Raw genomic sequence first — 18,420 nt, forward strand, 5'->3', positions numbered from 1 at the left:
ATGAGTAGGCCACAGCGCCCAATTGATCTGGTCTTGAATATGGCGAGGTCCAAGTGATACCTAGAGCTTGAAATAACCTCTCCAAAGCCTCGCCAGCTTTCCCTGCGGATCCCATTCCCTGGCGATCCGCTTCAGCTTGCGCTGGTTATCCTTGCCATAGTGCTTCTGCACTTGCTGTGTGCTGCCCGCGTAGTTCATGTAGACGAACCCGTTGTCCAGCCGGCGCTTCTTTGCCATTCTCTCGACCTTGGCCACCAGCTCCCGCGAGCTGTCCTCGACGAGCGCGTCCAGCCGTTCGTCTTCCCACGTCGTTGTCAGCTGCACTAGCATCAAAGGTCCATCCGAAGGTTCCAGGCCGAGCGCGTTGCCACCGTTCTTTTGCATTGCGGAGAGGACATTCACGGGGATGGGCTGGAAGACCAGGAACGGGACAACGCTGCTTCCGTTGGCGGCTGCAAACAGAGCGGCGTTGCGGGCTTCGAAGAGAGGCACGATGTCGGCGAGCAGGGACGCCGACGTGGCGGAGACGGTCGTGTCCCACCATGTTTGCCGCGAACCGTAGGGGACGTCGATGACCCTGGACTGTGTCGAGATGTTGGTGACGATCGTCGAGTTGACAATCGCTGCTGGGACGGAATGGAACGGGGCGAAAACTGGAGGCGTGCTGTCCGGTGGCGAAGGAATGGTGGCATGATAGAAGCTCGTGAGCGCAATGTACCCGCCAAAGGAAGGCTGGTACGTCAAAACGAAGTACGTGTGAGCCGCTGAATCGCTCGGCAGGCCATTGACGGTCAAGTTCTGGAACAGCGGAATGAGCGTGGTGTTTAACGCGCCCGGGAAGATCAGCGAGCTGGTCCACAGATCGCCCTGCTCAAACGAAGCCAGGTCGAAGCGCGTCACGATGCCGAAATTCGAGCCTCCGCCGCCGCGCAGCGCCCAGTACAAGTCCGCGTTCACTCTCGGCGACGCGTTGACGATGTCGCCCGACGCAACCACGACTTGGAAGTTGCGCACGTTGTCGCAGGCCCATCCCTTCAGGCCAGAGAAGTACGAGATACCGCCGCCGAGGATCAGTCCGCCTACGCCGACGTCTGCGACGCGCCCGGCCACGACGGCCAGCTTGAGCGGGTCGAGCGTCTCGGAGACGTTGATCCAGCGGTTGCCCGGGCCGACGGAGACGGTCTGGCGATCGGCCGAGACGGTGATGGCGTTCAGGTACACCAGGTCGATGGTCACGCCGTCGGCCACGTTAGAGCCGCCCGCGAAGGCGGTGTGCCCGCCGCTCTTGACGGTGAAGGGTGTGTTCCGCGACGTGAGGATCTTCATGACTGTTGAGACCCCCTTCGTGCTTCTTGGAGTCACGAAGCACCGCGGATGCACCTCGGCCTGTCGATCCGACCAGTATTTGTTGGCCTGGATGTAGGGCGTGGTGTTGGGATACGCCACGTCGCCCGGCAAGGCTGCTGCGAGCGCGGCACACTGGAAGGCATGTCAATGATGAGCTTGGGCTGGTAGAGACGGCGTCCATACCGCATCGCTTCGGGACCTCAGAGCGTCCTCGGCTGCCGATGCCAGTCCCCCCAGAGTGAGTGCGTAGGTCAATTGGGAGACCCTCATCCTGGCGCTGGCAATGACACTGTCGTGGAGCTGTATAGGCGTCAATTCCCTCGACAGTCGAGCTGCGAATGGAGAACCCAGCAGTAAGAAGCGAGGAAAATTCGCAAAAAAGAAGCTGGAAGCAGGCTACTGGCTTATACATAATATTACCAACCATCCAAGTCCCATGCCGTCGCTTGGTAACGTCGATCCCTGGTCTCGGGAAAAACAGATCCCGACTTGGCAGCCCTATGTGGCCAAGAGTCCCCGCTCTGAGCCCCCAAGCCGAGAACAAGATAGGCCAGCGCCAAGCCATCGTTACTACCGTAATATCTCAACGGATCCGAGAAGCCTAGCGTCGCATGGGAGGTCGGGGGGGCCAATTGCATTCTGTATGTCCACGGGTAGAGCAGCGTAAAGTGGGATGGCCTTTACGCTAGGCTCCCCGGATCCGTTGAGATTTTACTCCGTCCAGTAGGTAAGTAGGTATTGCAGGACACGCTGCATTTCTTGCCAAGTCAGCAACATAGGCCTAGCTAAAGGTGGTCTAGTCTGGTACTCTTCTAACAGGCTGAGCAGCGCCAATACGGGCTAAGGACGGCTGTGGAAGAGAGATGACCAGCTGAGCCGAAGCCAAGCCACAGAGCGTCATGCTTAAACTATTGCTCTAAAAATATACACTCCAGGTCTAAGCTCCAGGTACAGTTCCCATTCTTTATCACAGATGGCGAAGCTGATCCACAGTCAATCGAGCCATGGCCGCTTACTGAAGCTCGTATCCCGCCACGCAATCGGGTCCAAGCCATATGATCAGAACGCTTAGGGATCCCTCGTGGAGTCCACCCCGGCACTGCAATCCCGACACCACCTCACTCTCCCTCTAAAATGGGTTTGAGTTGTTCCCTGCAAGGATTTCTGAGTCTTAGTCGCTGCCAATCGCATGCTTTATTTTACCTGGTCGTTGCTACAGCGCAGTAGAGTGAAGAGCGTCAGGAAAAAGACCGCACAAGTTAGTAGACAGATTTTAATAAGTATGTGAGGCCTACCTTTGCGCCGAGGGCTATAGAGGCTGTATTGATGAGGTATGGCAGCGTGAGCACAACGATGAGGGTATTCAGAACGCTGATGTCGCGCTTTGCACCGTCCTCTCGCCGACTAATCCATGAGGCCAAGTACAGTCGGGCGGGTAGAGGACGCAGCGAGGCCAGTAGGTCATTCTCTCTTTCAATACTAAACGATAAAATACACCAATTGATACAATAAATAGTCTACTACTTATCCATAATAGAATTGAACTTTCAGACTCAATCGCGAAGAAACAAACCAATCAAATTTAGTGTGTAGATTTTATAATCTGCTGAACATCAGCGAAACTGAGTTCTTGGAGCGTCTCAGTCCAGATCAGATCCGTCAGCACTTCTCCGTCAGTGTAGTACCAGCGAGCTAGACTAGATTTTGTCAGCGATCATTCCAAAACAGGCTCTGACTGAATCTTCACTCACGGAGCAATTCTGCAGTTCATGAGGAAGCAACCGTGAGACTCTTTACCATGTCCCAAAGCAGCGTCGATGTAGGTTGCCGCTCCTCTTTCCACGGGCCTTCCTGCAATGGAGAAGAACATCTTTGCGGCAATGGCAGTGGCTCCCTTGACACCTCGTGCCAGTTCTGTGCCTTTGGTGAGGCCTGGGTCGACCATGTTGATGATAACGTCGTTTGGACTGACGTGGTCGGCAAGTTTGACGATGAAAAGCTGAAGAAGCAGTTTAGACACACCATATCTCTCCTCGGGGTTCCATGGAATGATAGATGTATCGTCGAACGAGGGCAGAAATGGTCGTTGGCTTTTATTGGACACCTTGCATAGATGAGCCATGACAGAGTTGACGATGGTAATTCGCGGCGGTTCTGGGCCCTTTGACTTATTCTTCAAGACTGGAAGAAAGAGAAGAGTCAAAAGTACTGTGCTGATGTGATTGACCTGTATGGTCTTCTCATGGCCCGTTCCGGGAATGATGGCAAATTGCAGGGGGGAGAGGCCGGCATTCAGGATGACGATATCGATGTGTGAAAGGTCCTCTTGGCACTTGCGGGCAAAGGCTTGGATAGATTCATATGATTCCATGTCCAGCTGATAGACGTCAACCTTCGCACTAGTGTTGACAAGACGAAGCTTGGAAGCAGCTTGCTCGCCTTTTTCGAGTGATCTCACACCCAACACCAGATGCGACAGGCCAAGAGACAGGAGTTGCTTGGCTGATTCAAAGCCCAGCCCAGTGTTGGATCCCGTGACGATGGCACATTTACCCTCCACTCCCGGATACTTTTCTCTAGCTGGTAGCTCGATTTTGGTCCGGAACTGATTTTGGAAGAAGACTGGGCCAAAGTTCTCAGGCAAACGGTCCATGTCTTTTGAGGGAAGTGACTGCGCATCTGCAACCTGCTTTTTATCGCACTTCTGACGTGAAGACATCTCTGCCGTCGTGGGAAAATAGGAGTCTTTGGAGATGGTTTGGTGTGCGTGTCTTGGATCAAGAGGATGAGGGTGCTCAAAGAAATGCGCCGGTAAACATGACGAGAGCCAGGGTATGGGGGGAAAGCTGCTGGCGGTGTTGCATTTATATTTAAAATCGAGATTCTAAAAAACGGATTTGATGCTAGTTTTAAATGCCAATGTACGTCATATTGATAGATAGGATATTGTATTTTCGGAGTTCGTGGTGGAGTGTCCTCCGGAGTCCGTATCTCAAACCGCGGATTTGACAATGTACCGCTAAACCGTAGATGGTAACCGAGCTGGTACCGTACCGTCAGTGGGTCGCCTTAATCCCGCCAGCCGCCCGTCATATCTTGCTTGGTCACGAAACGGACGACTGTTCTCATGCTCGGTTACTTCTTTCAGCTAGGTAGACAGGTCGGGGAAACATACATGCAAGAAGCTTGGAAATCGTGTCCGAATTCCGTGTCTTGGACGTTGGGGAACAGGACATCCGCGCCCTGAAGTCTTGCGGTGAATCTCGACCCCTGCCCACACGGAGCGCTGTAAGCTGTAGCTCTCACTCATCCCGTTGTTGTAGTGTGTGACTGATTGATGTTGTATCAGGCCGGTGATCCCGTCGTGGTGGTGGACGAAGATCCAATCGCCTCACCTGTCTTGTGGACCTGCAAATTGACGCTCCCTACGCTTTTGCTTATGGATTCCTGGGCCTCTACTGAACTAGTTGGGGATCGGTATCGCAGCTATTCCGGAGCTTCTGCCCGTGGCGAGGTCCCTGTCACCGCATCATCTTCTACTTTCGAAACTCAGAGGGTTGTACTACGTAGCTTTCGCATCAAACCGCGACCAGGGGCTGAATTCGGAAGCAGAACGTACTAGGTATATGCCAGTGAGCTGAAAAAATTGAGGACAGAAGAAACTAATTGAGAGAATGATTATTTATTCAGCACACGCTCTTCTACCTATAACTGGTAATTAGTGTTATGAACAATCATGCCATCTGTGGCGTTGGGTACTGGCCTGTTGAGGCTTTCGAAACCAATAGTCTTTGTTGTTGAGCCGGCCGTTCGTTGGCGACGTGCGCTCCCAACTTCGAATCAACCTCCCACACCGCGCGCCGAGATTCCCTATCCACACATGACGTGGTTGTAGCTCACGCACCGAGGTTCTACATCTCATTCAGGACATCATCGCTGCAGGAGAATTTACCCTGAAGCTCTTCCGGCTCGATGGTGGTAATACTAGCCTTCAGTCCCACGATTCGAAAGATAATGGGACCAGCGTTAAGAAGCCGGATAGACTGCCATCGTTGTCCTCCTTCCAAGAGAAACGAACTGTAACGCCCAGGCTTTGTGATGTTGAATGTTTCGGCTCGAAAGGCGATTGCCTGGCCCATGTTGAACGTAAATGGCCCATCCGAACCCGAAAGCAGTAGGTCGGGAAATGCTTCGTCACTGTACTTGATTTCCATTTAAAGCGAGCGATCAACCGCCAAGACGTCAAAAAATGTCCACCCTGCGCGCTCAGTGCCGTAGTCGATTGAGGTGAAGGAGGATGCCGAATTCAGTTGGAAAGTTTTCGCAGTCGACGTTTCAGACAAGTATCCGATTCCGGCTGCTATTCCGACGGGGCGAAACACATTGAAATTAGATTATGTGCGGGATCTATCGTTCAACGTCGCCGCCGAGGCGAGGGAGAGTTGGAGAAGCCAGAAGACAGTGCTGAAGCCCATGGCTGAACCTGGAGCAAATGGTCGTGATAGCTCTCGTTTACCCAGACCCTCACCTCAAAGACGCCCCTAGATCTTATATTAGTAGTCGGTTAGCAATACGAGATGCAGATCCCGCACTCAATTGCCAAGAAGCTTTCGGTAATGTGGTGGGACATCAGAGAGAGCTACGCCGAAGGTTGGATCAGAGGAAAACTGAGCAATCAAAGTGAAGTGTTCGGGCTAAACGTGGCTTATTTTCCTCTGGCATTTCTTGGGGCTTTCCCCGATGCTTACCATCCAAAGACTGAATTTAGCGAAGAACACACACGGTGAAGTGTCGGAGTTAGACCTTCTATCTTTATTGCCAGGAAGGCGACGCTGACCGAGACGACAGGCATACACACAGTTCTGGTTCCATCCCGGGTCCTCCGCGATTAAAGACTGGCTCATCACGGGTTTTCCGCACGCGATGGTAGTTCGTTCTAGACGAGTAGATCTCGGCCCGGCTTGGCCTCTCAATTTGCGCTAGAGCGGCGCGAAAGCGTCCTATCAAGGGCCGAGAATAGCCAGGGAAGCTGAGACGCTGATTTTCCCCGGATCCTAGCGCGCGGCAGAGCTGATGAGTGGGAAATTGAACCCCGGAATTTCCGGATGGATCATTTGTGTTGCCCTGTGACGACTCGGGTGCATAAACTCCATCATTTCCCCGCTGGATCTTTGTTATTAGGGCCATCATTCACGCGGAGACATCCTTTGACAATGCGCAGCTGGATTCATCTGTGTGGTAAGTCTCCGATGCTTCCTAGTTTTGGAACGCTCCCGATGTTCTGGGCCGCCTCTACACTAACGGAGCCTGTTTATTCTTGACCGGGAAGGCCCGAGTGATCGGGTTAAAGGACTCCGTTTGCAATCATGGCTTTTCAACGAGCAACAGCCGGCCGTAGCAGTCATGGGACGGCAGCTCTTATTCTTTTGCAAACACAACTCGTTGCTGCTCGATTGACTACGTAGAGAGGTCCAGACTGGCCTCGACAAGTGCGAATTGCCGATGTGGTAGCACTGCACAGCCCTCTAAACTCGGCCATTTGGGGCAAGGAAAGTCGCAACAAGGTCTCCTCGGTGGGTCGACGGAGGGGTCATTTAACCGTACTATTGATTCATGCTCTGTGGCAATCTGGATATTAACGATCGGCGTCTTTCACCACCCTCCCTGGAGCTAAGTTTCGTACCATGGCATTTATACATAGATTCGCACCAAGTGAAGCTTCAGATATCGCAGGCGCTGTAACGAGGCAGGTGTTTGGCCACTAGCTCCAACTATTCCAGTTTCCACTTTACTCGAAGTTGATGGGAAGTGTATGTAGTGAAACCAACCGTTAACCGTATTGATGGACATTCCCCTGGTTGTTACTCTTGCCACCAGGTAGGGTTCCGTGCTCCCAGCTGCAGTACCAAACTTATGCCTACGGTTGGAGGGAGAATTAGGATTCCTGGCGAGGCGAGTGTGATGTGACCTGGTGATCCTTTTCCTGCGCATCGCCCTGTTACCGAAAATTTGCTGACGACTTCCTGGTGGCATATGGAGCTAATGCGGGAATAAATCACACCGCGTCATCCGATCTTCTCCTGATTTCGATTATGAAAGTGTTCCCCGCAATCCATTTCGATCGAATTGGGCAATCGGCTCTTGGCCTCCGCTGCTGTTTCAGCTAGACTCACAAAAGGCTGCAACGTAACCCTACAATCCATCAGATAACTAGCCACTGCCTCAATGCTACCCGCGTATTCAGAGGGTGCTGTTGGTGCGGATAATGAGCCTGATCAAGTAACCTAAATATTAACCTTACTCAGTTACGGCCCGGTTACTCAAACCCTGTCTGGCATCGCATCGTCGGATTTGGAATCCCACGACTAAGATGTATCCGCGTAACTGAATGGGGATCAATTTCCGCTTCAGGTCGACGTACCCCGTGGCAAACAGCATTAAGCATGAGCAGGGGATAGCAGATGACAGCTTGCGACGCTTCGATTGGAGGGACAGCATGACAAACATCTCTCAACATGAAACAAATTCATGCCTTTGGATGTTCAGCCCTGCCTCCCCCAGGCTGGGAAGGCCATAAACAGACGTATTTGGATCTCGGACCCTCGGATTACAGCTATGTGGCCCGCAAAATCGTTGGGATCCGTCGTCCCGAGTAATTTCCATCAATCATTGATACAGGTAGCAAGAGCGAGCTAGTTTGCGAGTTCCAGGACTAAAATATATTTATACAGCAATATCTTGCTGCAAATTTGAGTTGTCGGCGACATCTCATCATCATTAGCAAACGTTTAAGTCTCGACATTGGGCTTTGAACCTACTTCTTGAAACACCTCGGAGCCTGAATCAACATGGTTTCCGCTAAACACCTTAGTGTAGTGGCTATGGGCCTTATCCCCGCCGCCATGGCCTGCTTGGGATACGAGGGTGGCGTTCCCACGGCGACTTCCACCAAGACTAACTCGAAGGTTATCACAGTCCCCGCTGGTACTGTCTACGACGGTGGCTGGGCCAGGTTTGACCGTGGCTCGGGTGCTTGTGCGGATGGAGAGGGCGGCAAGTAGAATCTGTCTGGACTACTCGGAGGTGGCTAATCGGATGATGCAGGCGACGCTGACGCAGTCTTCCTTCTTGGTGCCGGTGCGACTCTTCAGAATGTCATCATTGGTAAGAACCAGCAGGAGGGCGTCCATTGCAACGGTCCCTGCACCTTGAGGTTTGTTTGGTTTGAAGACGTCTGCGAGGATGCCATCACCATTGTAAGTTTTACGTCGCGGTTCGAATAGATCCAACCCTCGCTAACTCGTATCCACAGAAAAACGACAAGAAGGGAGAGGAGACGTGGATCATTGGTGGTGGCGCGTACCATGCCTCAGACAAGATTGTCCAGCATAACGGCTGTGGTACTGTCAACATTATCAACTTCTACGCCGAGGACTACGGCAAGGTCTACCGATCGTGTGGTAACTGCAGCTCGCAGTGCCAGCGAAACGTCTATGTCGAAGGCACTACGGCCTACGATGGCGGCGAAATCGTCGGCATCAACTCCAACTACGGCGACACTGCTACTCTGAAGAATGTCTGCACCGATGCTGATCATCCTTGTGTCTTGTACAATGGATGCTCCAACGGCTGCGAGCCCTCCAAGGTTGGCTACTGCTCTGGATAAGAGCTTTGTTGAATGAATCCTTACCTTTCAATCTGAATAATCGAATTATTTGGAAAGACTTCTTTTGGGACAAATTCTGGGGATCTGAAACCCGACGTCTTTTTCTTGTATCTACTTTCACTCATTTAGCTATGCAGCCTACGTTGGCAACTTCCGCAATTGAGGCATTGCCAATGCTTGGCACACAACTAGCTTGTAACTTGGCTAGTGGATTGTTTTCTCAAACTTGAACATCCTGAATAGGTTTTTGCAATCAAAATAAACTACAAACCTTCCGTGGATTTTAAATGGGGTCGAGACCTAGTACAGCTTCTGGTGCATGATCGGAAAATCCCCTCGATGACCCCGTTTTGGTTGTGGGAGCGCTATGATTTGGGACAACTTGGGACTGGACCAGCAGCTGTGGAAGGGTAAATTTAAAGGATTCACGGATCGTCTGCTTGAAGAACATGATTGCTAGCATGAGAGAGCTCTATGTCCAATGCACCATTTCCTGAATACCTTCATTTTACCTTGCGTCGAACTTGCAGTACAAGCTGATTTATACACTTGCGGGTAGTCTGTAATGTTCACTATCTGCGGCCATCATTTTAGGTGGTTAACAAATGGAAATTTGTCTACCGCTTGTATCATGCCTAGATCGGTACCGAAATAGGAACCTGCCTCTCAATTATTTCCCAACCTCCGCTGTCCCGCCTTTTCCGATACTTTAAACCAATGTTTCCCAAGGGGTTGTTTGGAAGCTCTATCTCGATATCTCGAATCCTAAAGGACTCCGGTGTCAGTGGTACAGGGCCACTGCATCCATTTGAAACCTTGGTGATATCAGAATGGTCCTGCAATGGAAATAGGTTATGTGAGCAGCCCTCTTCAATCACCATTACATTTTGAGCAATAAGTGCTGCTATATTGGCATCCCAGATACCCTCCCGATGTGGCATTGATCTGAGTAGTTCAATTGCATGTACTCTGAGCCGATGAACTCGACACTTCAGTGCTGTGTAGTAGAGCGGTGGAAGCCACCCCATATCCGCTATGGACTGGGGCATGTCTGGTCGATGAGGTGGTAGATCCCCAAGATCGGGATTCGACAAGATAGATCGACGTAAACCATCAGCCTGAGTTATAATAGAGGCGAATTCATCGGTGTAGTTATCGAACACGGTCTCCGACCTTGGATCAACCGCCGATTCCATCATTATCCGTGTCATAGTGTAGTAAACTCGTAGCAGCCTATAGCCAAAGCTATCTATAAAAGGCATGGTGGTGTCGATGGCGACTGTTGATAAAGAGTACGTATTAGACCAAGCCTCAGGCCCGGTGCGAACACGCTGTTGCCGGGAGAGCAGTGCGAGATGGCAATCCTCGGATTTATCATCTCCATTTCGACGACAAAGTTCATTTAACTCGAGCGCTTCCTTGATGAGTGGATCAAGACAGTCTCTGGCCTGTTCAATCGATTTGAAGGTGCCAATTATGGGCCTCGGTTCGACTAGAAGATTCGTGAGCGGATCCTGGTTGACCTGTCTTAGAAGCCCGACTTGCACTTGTATTCTTGAAAAGGCCTCCAGTATGCCCTTGTCGATCTGGTGACCGGATGATTTAACGATGACACCGGCTTTACTGGCCGCATTTGGGCAGGAACCAGTCTCATAAATAAGCTTCAGTCCATTCCTTAGATGAGTTTGGGCAGTCTTGTAATGGCCTCGGATGAATTCGAGAAAGATAAAAAGGAGGCAAGTTAACAGGACCGCGTCAACAGATGGCTGGACCTTGGCCTGTGATTCCGGGACCAAGTGGCTGATGGCTTTGCTGTATTGGCGAAGCATGAACTGCTCCTCGCCGTCGGGGATTCTGAGTCCGCTTGTTGCATCCCGGGCTTCCACCATCTCTTGTCTTTGCACGGAGCCGAGGGCAAGGACCGCGTGCAGCACAGCCGGCTCATTAAAGCTTGCTTGAAGCACTAATGTATCCCAGAAAGCTGAGCCGAAAAGACCTCGGAGCTTCTTTGCCGAAATAAGCGTAAACCACTCGAAGCAGTCTCTCTCGGCAGCGTCCAAAACGCGGGGAGAGATAGCAGCTAGTACTCGCGAGACGGGGATATTGTTTTGGCCAGTAGCGGAGACTTGGGGATGCCTATTGTCCCCTCCGCCCCATATACCGTAACCATCACACGTACGGCCGGTTGAGACACAGCGGTGGCATGCGGGCCGACCTTCATCGCATTTGACCTTGCGGATCCTAAGCAAGATGAGCCATGATGTCACCGCGAGCAAAGGCACGGCACTTACTTGCAGGTGCGGCAGCCTGATCTTGCCTTTTTCCTTCTTGGGCGAGAAACCAACCCTGGATCTGCTGCCGTATGCCTCGGCGCATCGCGTTGTGGCGTGAGATGGTTGTGAGTTGCAGGTGTTGTCCAACCTCTGGATCATCCTCACCTCAAGACAAGTCATGTCAGCAGTGGAGCTTAGGTCCCGCTAAAATGCAGCTTTATCGACTATGATTGGTGTGCTCGGGTTTTGCACACGTTGATTGGCTGCCCAAGGAATGCCAGAGTCCACAAAACCCTCATGATTGAGGATGTGTAAGCCTGCGATGGCATCGAAACGGGATAATCACGACTAGATGTTACTCACCGGCGTGGCAAAATGCACTGATTCGACCGATGTGCTAATTTTCTTAAGGTTTATTTCCACGAAGTCATTGGCGGATAAAGATTGGTCTGTGGCTCTCCGGTTGATCCTGTGAAACTGCCAAGTATAAAGACGTCCTCAACCTCCTGCTTCTTGGACCCATTCTATCCTCACCATCAACCTTTTACCATTATTGCGCATTAAGAGCAGTCAAAAACGCTTGTCCGCCATTTCATCTCCATTATGTCTACCTCGTCCATTCCATTTCGTACCCTGGGCAAAAATGGTCCCCAGGTGCCAGCCATGGGTCTCGGACTCGTCCCCATGTCTGGAGGCTACGGCGCCATACCCAGCGATGAAGAGCGCTTCAAGATTCTTGATCGTGCGTTTGAGCTAGGGATAACCCACTGGGATAGTGCTGAGTAAGATGACACAATTCTCTCCTATGGCAAGGACATGTATTAATTCCCGAAGCATCTACGGCGACAATGAGGTGTTGATTGGCAAGTGGTTCAAGCGCACTGGACTTCGACACAAGATTTTTCTTTCGACCAAGTTCGGAATGGTCAAGGGCTCCGGGTTCAAGGTCTTCAACAGCTCTGCTGAGTACACCAGAGAGGCATGCGAAGCCAGTCTCAAGGCCATTGAAACTGACTACATCGACATTTGTGAGTATTCCTTGACTCTCATTATCCTCTCGATATTTTCAGAGAGCCATATAATGCATCTCAACCTCCCAATTATACCCTGCATCACCGTAAATACCTTATCTAACACTGCTGACAGACTACCTTCACCGTCCCAACGTTGACACGCCCATCGAGGTGACTATGAGAGCCTTGGCTAAGCTTAAGGAGTAAGATGAACTCCCTGAATTCCAGCCTTGGCACTCACTGACTACGAATTAGGGAAGGCAAGATACGAAATATCGGACTTTCGGAGGTGAGCTCGACCACCCTCCGCCGAGCTTGCAAGATCGCCCCGGTTGCCGCGGTTCAGATGGAGTACTCTCCTATTGTGCTCGACGTCGAGGGTCCTGCTGGGACAAACATGCTTGATACTTGCAGAGAACTGGGTGTGTCCCTGGTGGCATACTCGCCCCTTGGACGGGGCCTGCTGACCGAGACATTCTCCAACAACGATGTGGGGGGAGACAAGAAAGATATGCGCCCAGCTTTTTTCCCACGATTTCAGCAAGAGAACCGAGATTCCAATGTCAAGCTGGTCCAAGATTTTAAGGCTCTCGCCGATAAGAAGGGTTGCACAACGTCTCAGTTGTCCCTTGCTTGGTTGTTGAAGCAAGGCGCCGAGGTCATCCCAATCCCTGGTACGAGGAAGATGAAGTATCTGGAGGAGAATTGGGGTGCTCTTAACATGCAGTTGACCGACCAAGAGGAGGCTGAAATAAGGCAACTCGTGAAGGGGACTGGCATGATTGGCCATCGCCTCCCGGCCGTTCACGCCACTGATCTTGTTGATACAAAGGAGGAGACGTAACTAGAGCCTCAAGAGATCTCACTGCCCTACACTTTGCATAAAGCCGCTAAATAAATCTGTTGAAGGGCCCAGCCATATATATCACAGCCCATACAGTATTAGTATGGGTGTCCACACTATTGCTGGTGTGGATTGTGTTTCAACAAAATCAGGTGTCTTGAAGTTATGTGGATATTTGCTAATTTGACACAACAAAGTAATCCATCTAACGGAATATAATGGATGGCAACCTGGGCGTCTGGTTTGATGCAAGTTGCTTCGTGTGGGATTCATCCTTTTGAGTCATCTTGTAACAGCAATGCACACGTAATCAAGTTCAGTCTCGGAGCTTGCCAGTGAGCTACTAAGCAGTTTTCATGCAACCGGAGCTCGTTCCGGAGTGCCCGCTCGAACTAGAGTCCCTTGATACATGATGTGAGGTCGACGGTGTGTATTGATGAAGTGTAAATATGTGTTGAACTGGGAGTTTACGCATGTGTTCACAAGTGCTGAAGGAAGGCCACGACCGCTGTGGTCTCAAGCAGCCGGGACCTCATAGAGACCCCAATTCCCTCGCCTAGCTAGCTTTTAATAGTCGCCACAATACACACATATTTGACCTCTTAACAATAAGTCTGACTAGGTAGCTACCTCAGTTAAGGGGCGCGAGACTCATGTCCTCATGTGGGTCACGGATGTCGGTGACTGCCTCACAAATTGGGTGTGAGCCGGGACGCCGGGTAAATATCAGTTTAGCTGGAGGGACTGGATGCCTGAGGCTACCACTACCGCACAGGGCAGCAGCCCTGGGGCTTCTTTTACGGAACGGTAAAATGCACGTGATAAGCACGCTGATATTATGTAATATATTTTCCCTTTACTTTAAATTCTGCCTCTCCTACTGAAATTTGTGCATATACAGGATAATATAATAAATACTAAGTATATATACAGTTTTACATATATTGCAATAAAGCCCAGTTAGAGAAAACTTTTCCAAAAGCATTTCTCTGCAGTTCCTCTAAAAATTTCGTAACTTTCGGCTCGGCCTGGATGCTACTCTGGTTACTGCAGGCTACTGTGGCTGTAACTGTAGCTGTAACTGTGGCTGTGGCTGTAGCAGCAGCTGAGCTGTGGTATAACAAGGAGCAGTTTACATAATACACACGTGACCGTCACGTGCATTTTACTGGTCGAATGGAAGCTGACTGATTGAATTGAAGATTACGTCACTTTATTTGGCTTCGCGCACTCCTCGGTGAAGACGATAACGGCCAGCTCCTCGGTGAAGATAAAACAACAAAAGTAGCATACATGACCCGCGAAACGATACGAACAGATCCGCCCTGACTTTGAACCTCTTCCCCGCCGTCTCAAAGCTCCCGATCCTCAGCGTCAAACAATCCCACGGCGACCTCCATAGGTACAACGGTGCGCTGGTCGTAATCGTCGTAGAAGGGCTCAGTGCGGTGGAACAGGTTAACGGAATAGGCCCAATCAAAGACTCCATAGATTTGCAGGCGTGGGCGAATAATGAAGTGGACGGGGAGGCCATCATCACAGGCTGACCCATAATAACGGACCATGACGTTCGGGTCACCTTTGTAGGCGAAGCCCGAAAGCTTCAGCGTCTCCGGTTCGCGCATCTCGAAAGAAGCGGCCGCTTTCATCGCATGGACACGGAAGTCCACATTGATAGCACAGTCGATCACCCTTCCGAGATAGTCGTCTATTTTGTGGGGTGAGGTGTCTCTTAATTCGATTAACGGGCCGAGCTCGCGACGAACAATTGCTTCGAGTCGGGCAGGGTCCGAATGGGGTCCGTGAGTGGCATAGAGCATTCGTACGTGGTGATATCTCCAAGCGTGGAATGAATAGGTGAAGGCGCTGTCTTCGTTGGGAACGCGCTCTGTGTCCAGCACGATGCATCAGTAGAGTGCCTCTGGGGGAGTAATACGTTGGGGGGGGAATGCCTTACCTTGAAAGTCTCGACGGGCCTTATCGTAGTCAGCCCACCGCTGCCCTGCCCATTTATCGTGGCAATCTTCCGAAAAGAGATTGTCGAACAGAACTCGCCACACGCAAGCGCTCATTAGTAGCCCATGTCCCCCGTACTGATGACCTAGGTACAGCTCCGCCTTTGGTGCCCACGCCTTGATGTGATTCAGGGCCTCCGTGTCAAGGCTCTCCCATCGCAATTGATACGTGTTAGGGAGACAGGCGTTCGCAAACAGACCAACCGCCTGATCTAGGGTGCTGGAGAAATCATGAATGACACGTTCAGGGATTGCTGCGTAGCCAAAAATGTCCTCATCCTTCCAGCGGACTCTTTCTTCTTTTGTGATCAATGACGCTGACGGTTCCCAGAACTCGGTCTTGGAAAATATCCCCCTGTAGTCATAATTCAGCGCAAAGCGGGATTGCTCAGGGGTGCACATATGCATCCATGGAGGAGCGGACTTTGGCTCTGAGGCATCCGGGCTTATTGGCTGAGTCGACACTGGAGGCTTCGTGGAATCGCTATTGCCTGTGGCGAGGGGGACAGGGGCATGGTCTAGAACTTCTGTATTCGTTAGCTGGGTCAACACCTGATGCTTTATGGTGTTGCTCTTACCTGTAGTGAGGGGGGCAGAGCCAGAATCCAGGACCTCCGTGTTCGTTAGCTGAGTCGACGGTGGAGGCTTCATGCAGTCGTTGCTGCCTGTAGCAAGGGGAGTAGTTTCAACGTCCACGACCTCCATGTTCGTTAGCTGAGTCGACGCTGGAGGCTCAAGAGAGTCGCTGTTGCCTGTAGCGAGGGGGACAGGGACAGGGTCTAGGACTTCTGTATTCGTTAGCTGGGTCAACACCCGATGCTTTATGGTGTTGCTTTTACCTGTAGTGAGGGGGACAGAGCCAGCGTCCAGGACTCCCGGCTGAGTCGATACTGGAGGCTTCATCGAGTCGTTGTCTGTGGCAAGGGGGGCGGCTTCAACGTCCACGACCTCCATGTTCGTCTCAATAGAGTCGCTGTTGCCTGTGCCGAGGATGGCGGGAACAGGGTCTAGGACTTCTGTATTCGTTAGTTGGGTCAACACCCGATGCTTATGGTGTTGCTCTTACCTGTAGTGAGGGGAACAGATCCAGCATCCAGGGCCTCCATGTTCGTTAGTGAGTCAACACTGGTGGCTCAATGGAATCATTCCCACTTACGGCAAGGGGTGCAGCGTCGGCATCTTTGTCGTCTAGATTGTTTTGCGGAGAGTGACGGGGTTTCTTCGCGCGAGAAGGGTGAGCGGTGTCGTCCGTGGTTGATTCCATCGTGGATAAGCGACGCTTGTGGACACTGCCAACCGTAGGCGCGCTGGTGGAGATAGACGACGATTTCGGGATGTGCAATGGCTTTGGGGATTTTCTGGGCATTGCAAGTGTTCGAAGAAGAAGGGCAAGAAATCGGGACCAGGGGAAGGGAGGAGGCCGCAGGGGAGAAGAGAGCAGCGGGGAGCCGGGGAGGACGGGAGGGACCATAAACAGAAGCGGCGGGCGGCTACTCTTCTGACTCTGCTGGCTCTTTTGGGACGTGCCAGAAATGGATCAGCCAGTGAAGGGGGTCTATTCAGCTCATGCAAGGGGAAAAGGTCAAGTGATTTCACTTCCTTTGTTCATCACCGGCGGACGGTCACACTCCCAAGAGGAAGGCAGATTTTTTTTTACGCTATAGCCACTGCCCATCCAGCCCGGATGGCCGTGTGATCCGGATCTACTGAATGAAATAGAGTAGCCACTGGCTGTTTTGCGGCCTGCGGCGTGCGACGTTCCTCAGTGCGGAGTGAATACAGAAGTGATTGGCCTGAGCCGACATATCAGCCGACGGCCACGTCTCAAATTCCGGGCTAAAATGTCCAAGCTACCGGAAGCCAGGGTGTTACAGCATACATGAGATGGTTGGTGTGGCAAGCAAGCCATGGCGTTTGGCCAAGAGGCGCATTGGGGCCCAACCATTGTGCAAACATGGCTGCTCCGCATGCAGGGAGGATCACTCTGTTAGACTCTCTCAATGGCTGGCATTGGGTCAATAAGGTAGACTGTAGCCCTGAATGGAAGTGTATCAGAGCTATTGTCGGGTCAAAGATGTGTATTGATGGTGCGTAGATGCCACAGGCGCTGCACACGCGGTTGTAAGAACTTCCTCCAACAAAAGACACAAGAGAGAAAATCCAAGCGCCATTTAAGTTCTAGCGCCTGTACCTACGCGCCCGATGCGACATGCTCTTCCGGGCTTTCTCTCAGCCTTTAGAAGCCCCGCTCTGAGGGTGTCTGGAGCGCAACCACCCTTCCGGCCAGACGCCTCTCCTGCGGATAATGGATTCAACATTGCCGTGGCGTTAAATCACGCTGGGAGGGGACAGGGACCCTTTCCGAGCGGAAATTACCAAGGAGAACAGACGATGTGCGGGCCTGGAAAGTACTGGTCCAGAATCTGCTGTGCAACACACCCGCCTGAAATGTGTCCTGTGTGAGGCTGGCACACGGCGCGTACGGACGGGCACGGAATCCGCGCATGGACTGCGAGAGCTAGAGCGTATTGGTGACGGGATTTCAGATAAAAAACAATCTTCGTTAGCCAATCTAAAGGCCGTACGTCAAAAGGCCTACGACATCAAGAGGGAGTGTCATACAAGCACGCTGTCGAGACGTATGGCACATATTGGCTTCGCATTTGGTGGAGCATGCTCCCTTGTGCGAGGCGCCGTAACTTGACACACGCCAAGATGGGTTCCTGCTTCTAAGGCAGAGCTGAGCTCCCACCGCTCTTTTCCGAGCTGCTAGGAGGCAGCATTTACATGACGCTGGCTCGTGACGCTGGCTCATGACCGTGACATCTCATAAGTGACAAGCCACTCACTATGAAGCTCACAGTCACAGCTGCGGGCGCCATGGTTTCCACCGCTCTGGCTAGTGGCTAACTCATCCTTGGCAGACTGATTTGGTTGCCATGCGTGAACAGTGTGTGCAGGCAGGCTTCCGCCGACCACCAGGAGACGATTGAAGCTCAAGTATTGGACGGCAAACTCCAGGCTACTCTTTTTGCTATCGTATAGCTTTCTCCTGTTTCTTGGTCTCACTCTCGCTATCAAATTACAGTGCGGCCTGGCTAGAGTCAAATTCGCCTAGTTTTCACGTCACAGAGACCACGGCATCATGGCTCAGCATCACCACCCTTAGCGGGTTTTTCTTTTTTTATTCAATACGAATACTGGGGTGCTGATGAGGGGCTTGACCAGCGCACAGAGTGTTAGGGTAAGACAACGCGGCAAC

General features: G+C 51.7%; 7 protein-coding genes across 7 annotated transcripts; 2 read left to right on the forward strand and 5 right to left on the reverse strand.

The window, feature by feature from the left end:
* Positions 1-60: 60 nt before the first annotated feature.
* Positions 61-1,617, reverse strand: BGZ61DRAFT_530264 (uncharacterized protein; the record flags this gene model as incomplete). The annotated part of the gene is made up of 2 exons (XM_046253538.1): positions 61-1,479; positions 1,531-1,617. 2 exons carry the CDS (start codon positions 1,615-1,617, stop codon positions 61-63), a joined length of 1,506 nt encoding a protein of 501 aa, XP_046106589.1.
* Positions 1,618-2,929: 1,312 nt separating this feature from the next.
* BGZ61DRAFT_571845 (uncharacterized protein) lies at positions 2,930-4,130 on the reverse strand (the record flags this gene model as incomplete). Its single annotated transcript, XM_046256078.1, has 2 exons — positions 3,099-4,130; positions 2,930-3,044 (listed from the first exon to the last, which is right to left on the reverse strand). Exons 1-2 carry the CDS (start codon positions 4,064-4,066, stop codon positions 2,930-2,932), a joined length of 1,083 nt encoding a protein of 360 aa, XP_046106590.1. The 5' UTR covers positions 4,067-4,130.
* Positions 4,131-8,195: 4,065 nt separating this feature from the next.
* Positions 8,196-9,366, forward strand: BGZ61DRAFT_515972 (pectate lyase F; the record flags this gene model as incomplete). Its single annotated transcript, XM_046252276.1, has 3 exons — positions 8,196-8,382; positions 8,452-8,603; positions 8,660-9,366. 3 exons carry the CDS (start codon positions 8,196-8,198, stop codon positions 9,011-9,013), a joined length of 693 nt encoding a protein of 230 aa, XP_046106591.1. The 3' UTR covers positions 9,014-9,366.
* Positions 9,367-9,648: 282 nt separating this feature from the next.
* Positions 9,649-11,466, reverse strand: BGZ61DRAFT_571860 (uncharacterized protein; the record flags this gene model as incomplete). Its single annotated transcript, XM_046256079.1, has 2 exons — positions 9,649-11,244; positions 11,305-11,466. The coding sequence occupies 2 exons, from the start codon at positions 11,464-11,466 to the stop codon at positions 9,649-9,651; spliced, it is 1,758 nt and encodes a 585-aa protein (XP_046106592.1).
* Positions 11,467-11,815: 349 nt separating this feature from the next.
* BGZ61DRAFT_416061 (aldo/keto reductase) lies at positions 11,816-13,215 on the forward strand. The gene is made up of 4 exons (XM_046243374.1): positions 11,816-12,068; positions 12,121-12,314; positions 12,433-12,502; positions 12,555-13,215. Exons 1-4 carry the CDS (start codon positions 11,890-11,892, stop codon positions 13,141-13,143), a joined length of 1,032 nt encoding a protein of 343 aa, XP_046106593.1. The 5' UTR covers positions 11,816-11,889; the 3' UTR covers positions 13,144-13,215.
* A 1,147-nt stretch (positions 13,216-14,362) lies between these two features.
* Positions 14,363-15,059, reverse strand: BGZ61DRAFT_447400 (uncharacterized protein). Its single transcript, XM_046245333.1, has one exon. It carries the CDS (start codon positions 14,961-14,963, stop codon positions 14,496-14,498), a length of 468 nt encoding a protein of 155 aa, XP_046106594.1. The 5' UTR covers positions 14,964-15,059; the 3' UTR covers positions 14,363-14,495.
* Positions 15,060-15,102: 43 nt separating this feature from the next.
* On the reverse strand, positions 15,103-15,965 carry BGZ61DRAFT_447401 (uncharacterized protein). Its single transcript, XM_046245334.1, has 2 exons — positions 15,490-15,965; positions 15,103-15,428 (listed from the first exon to the last, which is right to left on the reverse strand). Exons 1-2 carry the CDS (start codon positions 15,861-15,863, stop codon positions 15,371-15,373), a joined length of 432 nt encoding a protein of 143 aa, XP_046106595.1. The 5' UTR covers positions 15,864-15,965; the 3' UTR covers positions 15,103-15,370.
* Positions 15,966-18,420: the final 2,455 nt, after the last annotated feature.

Source organism: Ilyonectria robusta (assembly GCF_021365365.1).
Source record: "Ilyonectria robusta strain PMI_751 chromosome Unknown BGZ61scaffold_6, whole genome shotgun sequence".
Lineage (NCBI taxonomy): Eukaryota > Fungi > Ascomycota > Sordariomycetes > Hypocreales > Nectriaceae > Ilyonectria > Ilyonectria robusta.

Bases quoted from the DNA above. Each gene is read 5' to 3' on its own strand.
- BGZ61DRAFT_416061 (XM_046243374.1), top strand. From the start codon at position 11,890: ATGTCTACCTCGTCCATTCCATTTCGTACCCTGGGCAAAAATGGTCCC. The intron at 12,069-12,120 runs GTAAGATGACAC...TAATTCCCGAAG, and splicing joins ACCCACTGGGATAGTGCTGA to CATCTACGGCGACAATGAGG. The intron at 12,503-12,554 runs GTAAGATGAACT...ACTACGAATTAG, and splicing joins GCCTTGGCTAAGCTTAAGGA to GGAAGGCAAGATACGAAATA.
- BGZ61DRAFT_447400 (XM_046245333.1), bottom strand. From the start codon at position 14,963: ATGCTCTATGCCACTCACGGACCCCATTCGGACCCTGCCCGACTCGAA.
- BGZ61DRAFT_447401 (XM_046245334.1), bottom strand. From the start codon at position 15,863: ATGGAGGTCGTGGACGTTGAAACTACTCCCCTTGCTACAGGCAGCAAC. The intron at 15,429-15,489 runs CTGGGAACCGTC...AAGGATGAGGAC, and splicing joins ATATTTTCCAAGACCGAGTT to ATTTTTGGCTACGCAGCAAT.